We start from the raw sequence: 13,704 nt of genomic DNA, 5'->3' as shown, positions 1-13,704 counted from the left end.
GTCTAGGTATCTGAAGAGAAATGATTCAACAAGAGTGCGAACATTATTAAAGAAAAATTGAAGGTGAGTGTCATTTTGACCTTTTCTGCTGTTTAGTGTTAAGGCTTGAGCAGATCCCATGGTGTTATTTGACAGGAGTAGGCTATGTGTTAACACCAGGTTTCACACTCTCCCTCTCCCTACCTTATCATCATCATCATCATCATCATCATCATCATCATCACACATCCAGACACACAGGGTGTCAAATAGAAAGACTTGCACCAGGAGAGTGAAACATATCATCGCACACTTCCAGCATTAGAAAACGTATGCTATGTAAAAATCGATCTGACATTATTTTTATTCTAATATATGTGTTCCTTTTCATGTTCTTGTCCATTTATATTATATAACAAAGACCCGATTAGGCATCCATCTGTTGTTTTTGTGGGCTAATCTCAAGAACCATCAAACAGACTTTAATGCATTTTTTTATGTGTAGCGCATTTACTGAGGAAGCTTTTGCATGTGCGTGTGATCGACTGCCTTCTAGTTCAGCTGAGTGTCAGCTTCCATCCGGTAATGCTGTGAATGTTTATTAACATGATGGCGAGTAGTTTAAGAAGTAGTGACACAGTTATTTAGTTGGTGAAGTTAAACACCAATCAGTGGACATAAATTACCATCTGACTGACAAGTTTTGTCAGTCTTGTTTTATAACACATGCGAGGTGAAACTGACTGCCAGTGAAAGTGGTAATTTAGTTGCATGTGAATGTGTAGAGAAGTCTAGGATTTCCACAAGAGCTTTACATCACTGTACAAAAAATAATTGTAGACCTGCATTCAGAGTGGTGCAATCTGCAGAAATTGTCCACAGAAGAACAAATTCTCTTAAACAACAAGAGCATAAGTTTGTTGCAAATCTAACTAATCTCTTAGATGTTGCTCATGTTAATGCTTTGAACATGGTGGAAATAGAAAGAGGAGGAAAAGATGATGACGATGAAGATGAAGGGTGACAACAGTTCACAGATTCTGGCGATTACTAATGATTCATCTGACAAATCAACTGAAGTAAGCGACTCTGATGGTAATCCCATTTTTACAGAACCCTCCACGAACACAGCTTTCTGGTAGTGATGCAATTGTAGATGGAAGGAAGGCAGATTCATAGAAGGAAAAGAAACATAGACAAAAGTGTTTTATGAAATCAAAATTAGCAGCTGTTTAGACAGATCTCAATTGTCAAAGAGATGCTGTGTTCATCTACAACTGAGGCCTTAGGACATAATGTTGATGGAATAGCACTTAATGGTAGTTTAATTCAAAGTTATCGAGAACAATTGAGAAAGAAATAGGCAGAAAATATTAAATATTTGTTTAAAGAGATGAATCCAACTTTTGTGACTGTTAACTGGGACAGTAAGCTGGTACCGGCATTAAATGTCAGGGATTCAAAAACTGAAGGACTACCAATCATAACTTATGAAAATCAGGAACAATTAATTGGTGTACCTGCATTACCAAATTCTAATGGAAAAGAACAACCATGGGCAGTTTGAAATGCCATAAAAATTTGGGGACTGGACAAGAAAGTTCAAATTCTTTGTTACAACACCACTGCATCCAACACAGGTAGTTTCAGTGGAGCTGTTACTTTGGTGGAACAGTTATCAGGAAGAGATATGTTGTTATTCTCTTGCCATCATCACATGTACGAACTATTATTACGGAATGTGTTCGAAAACTGACTGACTGGCAGTCCCACACAAGACCACACAAGCGCTGGCCAGACAAGAGTGAGAGAGAGAGAAACAGGGCGAAGAATATATTTTACAAACCCTCAATATATGGACCACATGATTTGTCTGGCTACACAACCAGTAAATTGGGAAATTCCATCTAGAAAAAACAAGCCCTGTTGAGCCAGAGACATATGCACTCAAACATCCATAAAATTGAGACGACATTAACTTAATCAAGATATTATTTCTACTTTTAGAATATTGTGATTTTCACATCGACTTTTTATTTCAAGAATAAAAACTCAATGGAACTTTTAACATCTAATAATTTGTTCCTATGACACAAAATATTTTAACAAATGAACTGTTTTTTTAACTTTGTCCACATATGATGGACTAAGTCTTAAAAATTTATGGATAAGTCATTGTAACCAAGAATATCATGTGTCTTTTGTTATAATTATATTAAGCTGAAGATGTCTCACATGCAAGAGGTGAAACATGTCCCTTTTTAAAATCAAATCAAAAGATCAAATCAAAATATTGTACATCACTGTAAAAGTGGAGTTACCCAATCATTATTAAGACCTTCTATCTTGTTGAGGTTGACAATACGGAATAATTATGAAATTTATTTCTTGCGGAAAATTCATTCTACGATGTGTGCAAGATCAACAACACTCTGATTGTAGAAAAGACACATTGAAAAGAAAATTGTGCTAAAATTGATATATATTTAACACATTTTGTATTATTCTATCATATAGTAATGCATTATTTAAGTATATTTGCAAAAACATATGTATTGGTTTCAATTGTTTATGAGAATAGAAGAATTCACACATTCTTTCAGTACTTACGTCATTTAGATATTTAGGTCCAGTGCAGCAACGTTTTAACACTAACTAATTTTAATGAAATTTGGCACATTATCAAAACATGCCAAAAGTAAAAAAATAGGGGGTGTACAGTATGTTGAAATCACTCAACATTTTTGTGTAACCCCCTCATGTGGACCACCCTAAAGTACATACATTAGGAGAAAACAACTAATATCATCTACAAGGAAATATAAAACCTATCACCATAATTTAAAACTTCCTGTGCAGTGCCAAGTGGGGGAGGGAGGGGAGGGGAAGGGAAGGGAAGAGAGGCTAATCTTTCTATACATGACTTGATTTGACTTATGTTTGTTTCTTTCCATTACTTATTATCAATAACCATCACTTATCAAAGTTATTGCAGCATCCAACTAAAAATCAATTTTGTTTCAATACCAACCCCTTCTAATATTTTCAGCTTAGGATTGCAAAACTATTAGCTGATGAAAGCTTGTATCAAAATATTCCTTTATAAAAATATCTTGAAATACATCTCTGACTTATGTATCATTCAGCCTTGTTTGATTGTACTAGGAATTTTGCTGAACCATCTGTCTCAACTGACAGTTCAAGTGAAGACTCAGAAGAGGCTGATGACCTTGAAGCCCAGCCTGACACACTAAGTTTGGACAATGAAGTTCTAGGTCGATTGCTGGCTCGCATAACTCCACGGAAGCCTCTTTGGATAGGTGAGTTACTCATTATCTTCACTCAGAAGTGAACATTTACTTTTTCTCTGTGTGTTTTATCAGAACATAAAGTATTCTCAAAACTGTCCATCAAGTTATATTTTTAACATATGCACAGATAAACCTGAAAAGTTAGGTAAAGTTTCTTGGCCTAACAACCAGAGAAGAATATAGAGGCCAACCTTAAACTTGTACAGCTGGGTTTTAAAGTCCCTGTACTATGCTTGATATTATGTAATACGCATAATAGTAGTAGTACAGTGACTCTGCCAGCTATGAGCAATGGCTACACAAGCTACCAGCCATTTTTCGTTATATTGTAGCCAAAGATTCTTCAATCTCAGCCTTCTCTTCTGTCACTCTTCCACTGAGACATTGCATGGTTTAGCCGGATAAACCACAGTTAAGCTATAATGCGGAGGTGACATAAGCCCCTAGCAACTACATTATATTGGGTTTCTACTGTACTTTCACGTAAGGTAATACAATAAGTCAGAACAAGTAGAGCAGTACAGTGACATACTCACTCCAGTCACAAGGAAAAGTGACTTGTCGTGACAAACACAACACACCTCTATGATGGTCAGATTAGTTGAGTCACAACAAGCACATGAGCTGGTAGTTGCTAGAGTGATAACAGATGTGGTCTGTCTGTGGACAACAAGCACAGTACAACTGTCTGTTCTAGTTGGAAAAATTAAATATTCTATAAATGAGTTGATGCTGGCTCCGTGGAGTAGGGGTAGCGTGCCTGCCTCTTACCCAGAGGCCCCGGGTTTGATTCCCAGCCAGGTCAGGGATTTTTGCCTGCATTTAAGGCCTGGTTCAGCCGACGTGATTCCAGTTGAGGAGCTATCTGACAGTGAGATGGCGGCCCCGGTCAAGAAAGCCGAGAATAATGGCCGAGAGGATCTGTCGTGCTGACCACATGACACCTCGTATTCTGCAGGCCTTCAGGCTGAACAGCGGTCGCTTGGTAAGCCATGGTCCTTTGGGGATGTTGTGCCATGGGGAGATTATAAACAAGTTGATAGATATGTTTCTTATTTGTTGAGAAGGACATCATAATTCAGAAGCTGCCATCTAATTGTACAGAGAGCAATTTTCTGATTACCGGGCGAGTTGGCCGTGCGCGTAAAGGCACGCGACTGTGAGCTTGCATCCGGGAGATAGTAGGTTCGAATCCCACTATCGGCAGCCCTGAAGATGGTTTTCCGTGGTTTCCCATTTTCACACCAGGCAAATGCTGGGGCTGTACCTTAGTTAAGGCCACGGCCGCTTCCTTCCAACTCCTAGGCCTTTCCTATCCCACTGTCGCCATAAGACCTATCTGTGTCGGTGCAACGTAAAGCCCCTAACAAAAAAAACAAAATCTGATTGCCGCACACCCAATCAGTGAATGTCCATTGTTATGTACCAGCGAGTATGTGATACTGGTAAATTACAGTGTCTGGAGTAGAAGCTCACATTCTGGATGTAATTGAATGGCACCAAGAGAGAAGCATGCAAGGTGTTGCACACGAAGTGTATCCCAGTGAACTATGCAATGGATCCTACGTGAAGAGCGCCTGCGACCGTTATCATATGCAACATGTAGAGTGCCTGGAAGATGAAGATTTTGCACGAAAGTGGGAATTCTGTACTTGGTTTCTAAATGAAATGGCACAAGAGCCACTGTTCCCCTTCCAAGTGCTAGCCACAGATAAAGTCTGTTTCATGAGGAACGGGATGTTAAATTTCCATAACACCCATACCCACATACAATTTGGCAAGGACATTTTCAGCAGCAGTTTACAATGAATGTTTGGGCTGGTATCATTGAGATTCCCTAATTGGGCTTCATGTATTACACATGCATCTGACAGGTGCAAATACCTTACATTCTGGTGAATCTTGAGAATGCACTGTTGTAAATGCACGTGAACATGTGCTTTCTTCATGATGGTGCTCAACCTAATGTGAATGCATTGTACATGAATTCCTCACCCATACATGTCCATGCTGCTGTACAGGGTGCAATGGACCTATTAGATGGCCAGTTTGACCTCCTGATTTAAATCCCCAGGATTTTTACCTATGTGGATATATCAAGAAGCTGGCGCATCTAAGTGAAATCGACACAGAAGATGAGCCCCGCCAACGTATTTTTGCTGCAGCAGAATCTATACCATGTCTGGTGGTGATAATGAGATAGCGAGAGAGAGAAACCCGGTGTCGCCATATAGCCTGCTCCTGTCGAATAACACCAAGGGGCCTGTTCAAGGCTTAACATCTCCATCTGATGGGCAAATCACTATCAACAACATCACATGACCTCACTCCACATGAACACTGCGGAAAGATTTGGAATTAAACACCGACTTTTGGTGCGTAATCTAGTGATTATAAATTGTATGCCACCACCTCTCCTACACTGCCTGTCAACATTCTGCCAGAGAAAATGCTTTCCACCAACAGGACTTGAACCAGCTAACCGTGGTATCAGTTGACGCCTTAATGATCGCGGCCACCAGGCGGGCTAAGGTACTCGGTATGTACCTTGATGTTCACAAACACTCACTGTGTGTCATAGACACAGACACCAGTGCTATGGTTGTTTATCTGAGTCACCTGTGTGCAGTGAGTGCAAATGTGTTTACAAACACTCACTGTGTGTCATAGACACAGACACCAGTGCTATGGTTGTTTATCTGAGCCACCTGTGTGCAGTGAGTGCAAATGTGTGTGCAAACACTCACTGTGTGTCATAGACACAGACACCAGTGCTATGGTTGTTTATCTGAGCCACCTGTGTGCAGTGAGTGCAAATGTGTTTACAAACACTCACTGTGTGTCATAGACACAGACACCAGTGCTATGGTTGTTTATCTGAGCCACCTGTGTGCGGTGAGTGCAAATGTGTGTGCAAACACTCACTGTGTGTCATAGACACAGACACCAGTGCTATGGTTGTTTATCTGAGCCACCTGTGTGCGGTGAGTGCAAATGTGTGTGCAAACACTCACTGTGTGTCATAGACACAGACACCAGTGCTATGGTTGTTTATCTGAGCCACCTGTGTGTGGTGAGTGCAAATGTGTGTGCAAACACTCACTGTGTGTCATAGACACAGACACCAGTGCTATGGTTGTTTATCTGAGCCACCTGTGTGCGGTGAGTGCAAATGTGTGTGCAAACACTCACTGTGTGTCATAGACACAGACACCAGTGCTATGGTTGTTTATCTGAGTCACCTGTGTGCAGTGAGTGCAAATGTGTTTACAAACACTCACTGTGTGTCATAGACACAGACACCAGTGCTATGGTTGTTTATCTGAGCCACCTGTGTGCGGTGAGTGCAAATGTGTTTACAAACACTCACTGTGTGTCATAGACACAGACACCAGTGCTATGGTTGTTTATCTGAGCCACCTGTGTGCAGTGAGTGCAAATGTGTTTACAAACACTCACTGTGTGTCATAGACACAGACACCAGTGCTATGGTTGTTTATCTGAGTCACCTGTGTGCGGTGAGTGCAAATGTGTGTGCAAACACTCACTGTGTGTCATAGACACAGACACCAGTGCTATGGTTGTTTATCTGAGTCACCTGTGTGCAGTGAGTGCAGATGTGTTTACAAACACTCACTGTGTATCATAGACACCAGTGCTATGGTTGTTTATCTGAGCCACCTGTGTGCAGTGAGTGCAAATGTGTTTACAAACACTCACTGTGTGTCATAGACACAGACACCAGTGCTATGGTTGTTTATCTGAGCCACCTGTGTGCAGTGAGTGCAAATGTGTTTACAAACACTCACTGTGTGTCATAGACACAGACACCAGTGCTATGGTTGTTTATCTGAGTCACCTGTGTGCGGTGAGTGCAAATGTGTGTGCAAACACTCACTGTGTGTCATAGACACAGACACCAGTGCTATGGTTGTTTATCTGAGTCACCTGTGTGCAGTGAGTGCAAATGTGTTTACAAACACTCACTGTGTGTCATAGACACAGACACCAGTGCTATGGTTGTTTATCTGAGCCACCTGTGTGCAGTGAGTGCAAATGTGTTTACAAACACTCACTGTGTGTCATAGACACAGACACCAGTGCTATGGTTGTTTATCTGAGCCACCTGTGTGCGGTGAGTGCAAATGTGTGTGCAAACACTCACTGTGTGTCATAGACACCAGTGCTATGGTTGTTTATCTGAGTCACCTGTGTGCGGTGAGTGCAAATGTGTGTGCAAACACTCACTGTGTGTCATAGACACAGACACCAGTGCTATGGTTGTTTATCTGAGCCACCTGTGTGCAGTGAGTGCAAATGTGTTTACAAACACTCACTGTGTGTCATAGACACAGACACCAGTGCTATGGTTGTTTATCTGAGCCACCTGTGTGCGGTGAGTGCAAATGTGTGTGCAAGCACTCACTGTGTGTCATAGACACCAGTGCTATGGTTGTTTATCTGAGTCACCTGTGTGCGGTGAGTGCAAATGTGTGTGCAAACACTCACTGTGTGTCATAGACACAGACACCAGTGCTATGGTTGTTTATCTGAGCCACCTGTGTGCGGTGAGTGCAAATGTGTGTGCAAACACTCACTGTGTGTCATAGACACAGACACCAGTGCTATGGTTGTTTATCTGAGCCACCTGTGTGCAGTGAGTGCAAATGTGTTTACAAACACTCACTGTGTGTCATAGACACAGACACCAGTGCTATGGTTGTTTATCTGAGCCACCTGTGTGCGGTGAGTGCAAATGTGTGTGCAAACACTCACTGTGTGTCATAGACACCAGTGCTATGGTCGTTTATCTGAGTCACCTGTGTGCGGTGAGTGCAAATGTGTGTGCAAACACTCACTGTGTGTCATAGACACAGACACCAGTGCTATGGTTGTTTATCTGAGCCACCTGTGTGCGGTGAGTGCAAATGTGTGTGCAAACACTCACTGTGTGTCATAGACACAGACACCAGTGCTATGGTTGTTTATCTGAGCCACCTGTGTGCAGTGAGTGCAAATGTGTTTACAAACACTCACTGTGTGTCATAGACACAGACACCAGTGCTATGGTTGTTTATCTGAGTCACCTGTGTGCGGTGAGTGCAAATGTGTTTACAAACACTCACTGTGTGTCATAGACACAGACACCAGTGCTATGGTTGTTTATCTGAGCCACCTGTGTGCAGTGAGTGCAAATGTGTGTGCAAACACTCACTGTGTGTCATAGACACAGACACCAGTGCTATGGTTGTTTATCTGAGTCACCTGTGTGCGGTGAGTGCAAATGTGTGTGCAAACACTCACTGTGTGTCATAGACACAGACACCAGTGCTATGGTTGTTTATCTGAGTCACCTGTGTGCAGTGAGTGCAAATGTGTTTACAAACACTCACTGTGTGTCATAGACACAGACACCAGTGCTATGGTTGTTTATCTGAGCCACCTGTGTGCAGTGAGTGCAAATGTGTGTGCAAACACTCACTGTGTGTCATAGACACCAGTGCTATGGTTGTTTATCTGAGTCACCTGTGTGCGGTGAGTGCAAATGTGTGTGCAAACACTCACTGTGTGTCATAGACACAGACACCAGTGCTATGGTTGTTTATCTGAGTCACCTGTGTGCGGTGAGTGCAAATGTGTGTGCAAACACTCACTGTGTGTCATAGACACAGACACCAGTGCTATGGTTGTTTATCTGAGCCACCTGTGTGCAGTGAGTGCAAATGTGTGTGCAAACACTCACTGTGTGTCATAGACACCAGTGCTATGATTGTTTATCTGAGCCACCTGTGTGTAGTGAGTGCAAATGTGTTTACAAACACTCACTGTGTGTCATAGACACAGACACCAGTGCTATGGTTGTTTATCTGAGTCACCTGTGTGCAGTGAGTGCAAATGTGTGTGCAAACACTCACTGTGTGTCATAGACACAGACACCAGTGCTATGGTTGTTTATCTGAGTCACCTGTGTGTAGTGAGTGCAAATGTGTTTACAAACACTCGTCACGCGTGCAACATGAAACAAAACGGGAAACATTTACTTATGTCCTTTTAGATTATATAACAGGACATTGACAGCTATACCATAGTATAGTAAATAAACTTCCTATACACCTCTCACGTTTTCTGTATAAATTTCCCTTACATTCTGTATACAAGGTGAGTCAGCTAAAATGTCCACGTCAAATAACTTGTAAACTGTTCAAGATATCAAAAATCTGTTTTTACTTTCAGTATGGTTACTGAGGAGGTCATTATTGAACTTCCAGCAATTTAGCAGGGTGACAATATCTGATGAGATAATGGTTCATTTAATATGATTATATTCAAAATCTAAGCATAGTACTTCTCAAGAAAACAGAATTTCTTCAAATGCGGTTCGTTCATTAGTCATAGCACCTATTTGAACGAATTACTAACCAGCCAACCAAGACACATGCAATGTAAGAGTTTCTATACCTTCTTCTGACAGCTTGATATTTGCTCCACTATGTCCATAATTATACTATATTAACATTGTATGGAATAATTTTTGCTAGTTGTTGAAAGTTGCACTAACACTTCAATGATATTTGGCAATGTAAGGATGTGAAAGGGCTAGGATTGGAAAAGTAGCAACCATAGACTTAATTAAGGTACAGCTTCAGCATTTGCCTGGTGTGAAAATGTGAAACCACAGAAAATTTTTAGGACTGCCAACAGTTGGATTCAAACCCACCACCTCCCAAATGCAAGCTCATAACTTTGCGACCATAATCGTGCGGTCAATTCACTTGATTTGTATGGAATAAAGCCTTTAATAATATCATCATAGGTAACTATACGTGACGGCTTTTAAGGATCAATATTTATTTCACTAGAACAGCCCACAGCTGCCGAACAAAGCAGATTTGAAGACACTTCATTTTCTTGAGTACAGTATTTGTTGGATTTTGAAACTAATCACATCTCTATTTTGCAATGCCCATATCTCTAACAGTTGACATAGAAAATTTTGTACCGAATGAGTTGACCATGCGGTTAGGGGTGCGCAGCTGTGAGCTTGCATCTGGGAGATAGTGGATTCAAACCCTACTCTCGGCAGCCCTGAAGATGGTTTTCCATGGTTTCCCATTCTCACACTAGACACCTTATTTAAGGTCACAACTACTTTCCTATCCTATTGTTACTAAAAACCTGAGTTGGTGAAACTTTCAATCATTAAGAAAAACTGAGAATAGTTCCATTAGAATAACACAGATGGGAGGGAGAGTGCTGCTGGGTTTTCGTAATCTCACCCGGCACAAGCCTGACTTAGGGTGAAATGAAGGACATATTGTCCCCTTTTCCGGGGTCGTTCAGTCGGCGGAGCGAGAGTCCCAAAAGGGTGAACCGTTCGCAGGGCCAACTTTACTATTTCGGGACCAACCTTCAGAAAATTTATTTTTGCAGGGCCATAAGTGACTGGATAGGCGACACAACATGGTATAAAAATCAGAACAAAATAACAACACTATTTATTAAAATATATAAAAAAAGAACCCAGTCTGGACAATGCAGAAAAAATATATATATAATATTTTCTTCAACATAAATCAATTGCTTCTCGTTAACATAAATGAATGTAAGTCCTCAGCATGCTTAGAGGTTCCATTAGATTCAGTTACATCTTCAATGAAACTCCACCCGAAGTCATACTCTGTAACATTTGACCAATCACAAATTTAGTGATAATATCATTATGATCAAAAACAAAATGCTACATTAAATATGAAATTACTGTATTCCCTTATTTCATTAATCTTTATAAATTATTATTCCTCATCATAAGAGTTTGGGTAGCTTCCCATTAATTAATTCTTTCCAAATTATAGTGTCTTTTGTCAGAAAGTATTATTATTTTCTTTCTAGAAGTTTCCTTTATCATGCTTTAAAAGACTCCGTACCATTTTATAATAAAACTATTTTTCCCATACTCTGAAAATCTACTTGTAAAACATTTGGAAATCTCAAAACATTATCGTCAAAAATACTTCGACAAATTTCCTTACAAATTCGCTGTGAAATTATCTTTACAAATTTCATTTTTTCCACCTTTTGAAAATTCATTACAAAATTCTGTAACACGTTTGGAAATTCTTTTATAAATTATTTTGGCACATTTTTGGAAATTCTTTGGCATATTTCCTCTCTCTCGCAGATTTTGCTCGACTGTATTCTTTTTACACATCACATGAAACGATTTCTCACTGACTAATACATTGTGGAGAGATAGAGCATCACGTAGCACACGCGTAATCAACAATAACATAATTGGATAATAAATCACACAAAATCACTAAAAGAATAAACATTAATGGAAATACAGGGATAAACTATCACACAATAACATAATCTCCCCCAACGGACTATCAGCAGATTTTATCACACTGTCGAAAATATTATATTTTATTATTATTATCTTATTTGTTTAATTATTATTATTATGTCTCCCTTTAGAATTTGATTGAAGACCCTCACAGTATTAACCGATCATAGTAAGAATTCACCATGACTAGAGTTAAACGACAAAATAGGATGAGTAAAAGAATAATCTCGAAGAAATAATCATCATCACCATCGGTTAAAGAACTTCGAAGAACGAGCTCATAACCCTCAGGGAAAAGAAAATAATAATCGAGTCATACATTACACAATACCAGTTGTTGAGCGAAGAAAACAAACTATTATTATTCCCTAAACACTATTTCATCACCATAAATCACATAATCATTGCGACTGACATGCACCCTAGTGGTCCCATATCGTCAATTATCATCATAAAAATCCATCATCACAATAATCGCTCATTTTTAATCCTCGACAACCATTCAAAATTTCCGACTCTTCATTATTATAATAATAATTATTATTATTTCCCCGATCATGGCTCCTAGAAGTGTCTTCTCGATGAGCTGCCTACTGTTCACTGCAATCACCATCCCTTCTAGGCTCAATTTTTTTTCCACAAACCAGTCGTTCATTAAAACTTCGATTTAATTATAGTTTTAATTTTATATATTTAATTTCATCCTCGTCGTCATGATTATTATGAAGTCACATTTTATTCTTATTATTATTACTATGATTATTATTAGGCTTCATTCCCCCATAATTCCTTTTGAAGACCTTAATTGTTCGTGACCTTGTGAAAGTCGCTGACAACTGGGGTTATTCATCACTGAATCAAATATCAATATTCCAAGAGAATGCAAAAGAAGAGAAAATTGAAACTAATGAATCAATGAATCCATGACTACTGTACCATCAACACCACTTAAATACATACATTTCTAAAGAAACTACATTTCATTAAATAAGAATACAATCTAACTAGCCATCTAATGAAAGAGAAGAAATGTGACAAAGGTACTTATTGTTCCGATGTAAATCTCCGGCGTCTGGAAGTAGCTATAGATGTCGGTTCCTCTCCTTCACTATGGTGGCTTATAGACGAATAAATTCATCACGCTGGCATGCACACGTTGGCTTAACACATCATGATCTGGCGAAGTACAATAGCGTTGCATCACTCCAGCAATGTTTCAGAAAATTCCAGGATTTCCTTCTGGTTCGCTCCATGATGATGGCTGGTCTTCGCGGAGATAGCTGAAACTGAAATTGCGTATTAAAAATAGGATCCACATTTACTGTATATCACTAAATTGTCTTACGGCACTTAACTGGCGAAATGATGTACACTTAGGTTCAGTTCTACCAAAAGCTTCGAATTTCGAGCACATCTACCAGTCTACAGTACATCTTTGAGCTGACAGAACATTATATTACTGGTAAAACTGTGTTCATAGGCCAGGTTTATTCTCGAATGTTCTCTCTAGATGGTCATCCTCCCTTGTAGTTCTTACTGGAACATTCTACAAGTTTCTGCCGCAACACTTGGCATAATGAGCGCACTGACTGTCCGTGGTTTAGAAAGTTCCACCCGGGAAAATGTGCAGCACTATTTGCTAACTCTTCTGGAGAATACTGTTCGCTGTCCTTCCTGTAACTATACGAACTTTCATCTTCTCTCTCGAGGCTAAAACTGTTCGACTTTCTTCTAAGGACTGTACCGTTCGACTTTCTTCCAGAGACTCGGCTTCGACTTCTTTCTAGAAAGATCCTCCGACCATCCAACACCTTCATTGATTTTCATTGTCTGTCAATAATCCTACGTGATTCGTCCTTCAAACTTGTGAGTTGATTTCTCTGGAATGTCGCTGCCCTGTTGGCTATCGGCGCGCTAGGTGACGTAACGTCGTGACGTGGCGACCTTCATCGGCCTGCTGACCCAGTTCTCACTCGCCCGCAGTGGAACGGCACGGTAATCAGCTGATGCTCACTCGTAAACCAATATTTCATTACAAAATTTTACCAATTTTCCAAAATTCAAGAA

At 40.0% G+C, this 13,704-nt stretch overlaps 1 protein-coding gene across 1 annotated transcript in view; it reads left to right on the top strand.

The window, feature by feature from the left end:
• The window catches only part of LOC136866074 (uncharacterized protein PF3D7_1120600), a 108,241-nt gene that overhangs the window by 75,424 nt on the left and 19,113 nt on the right, over window positions 1–13,704 (top strand). The window contains exon 6 of the mRNA XM_068226598.1: window positions 3,145–3,299. Within this exon, the coding sequence (XP_068082699.1) occupies window positions 3,145–3,299 (155 nt within the window). The remainder of the gene's footprint in view (window positions 1–3,144; window positions 3,300–13,704) is intronic.

The sequence above is a fragment of the Anabrus simplex genome, chromosome 3, assembly GCF_040414725.1.
Source record: "Anabrus simplex isolate iqAnaSimp1 chromosome 3, ASM4041472v1, whole genome shotgun sequence".
NCBI classification, from domain to species: Eukaryota; Metazoa; Arthropoda; class Insecta; order Orthoptera; family Tettigoniidae; genus Anabrus; species Anabrus simplex.
This window is presented reverse-complemented; position numbering and strand designations above follow the sequence as displayed.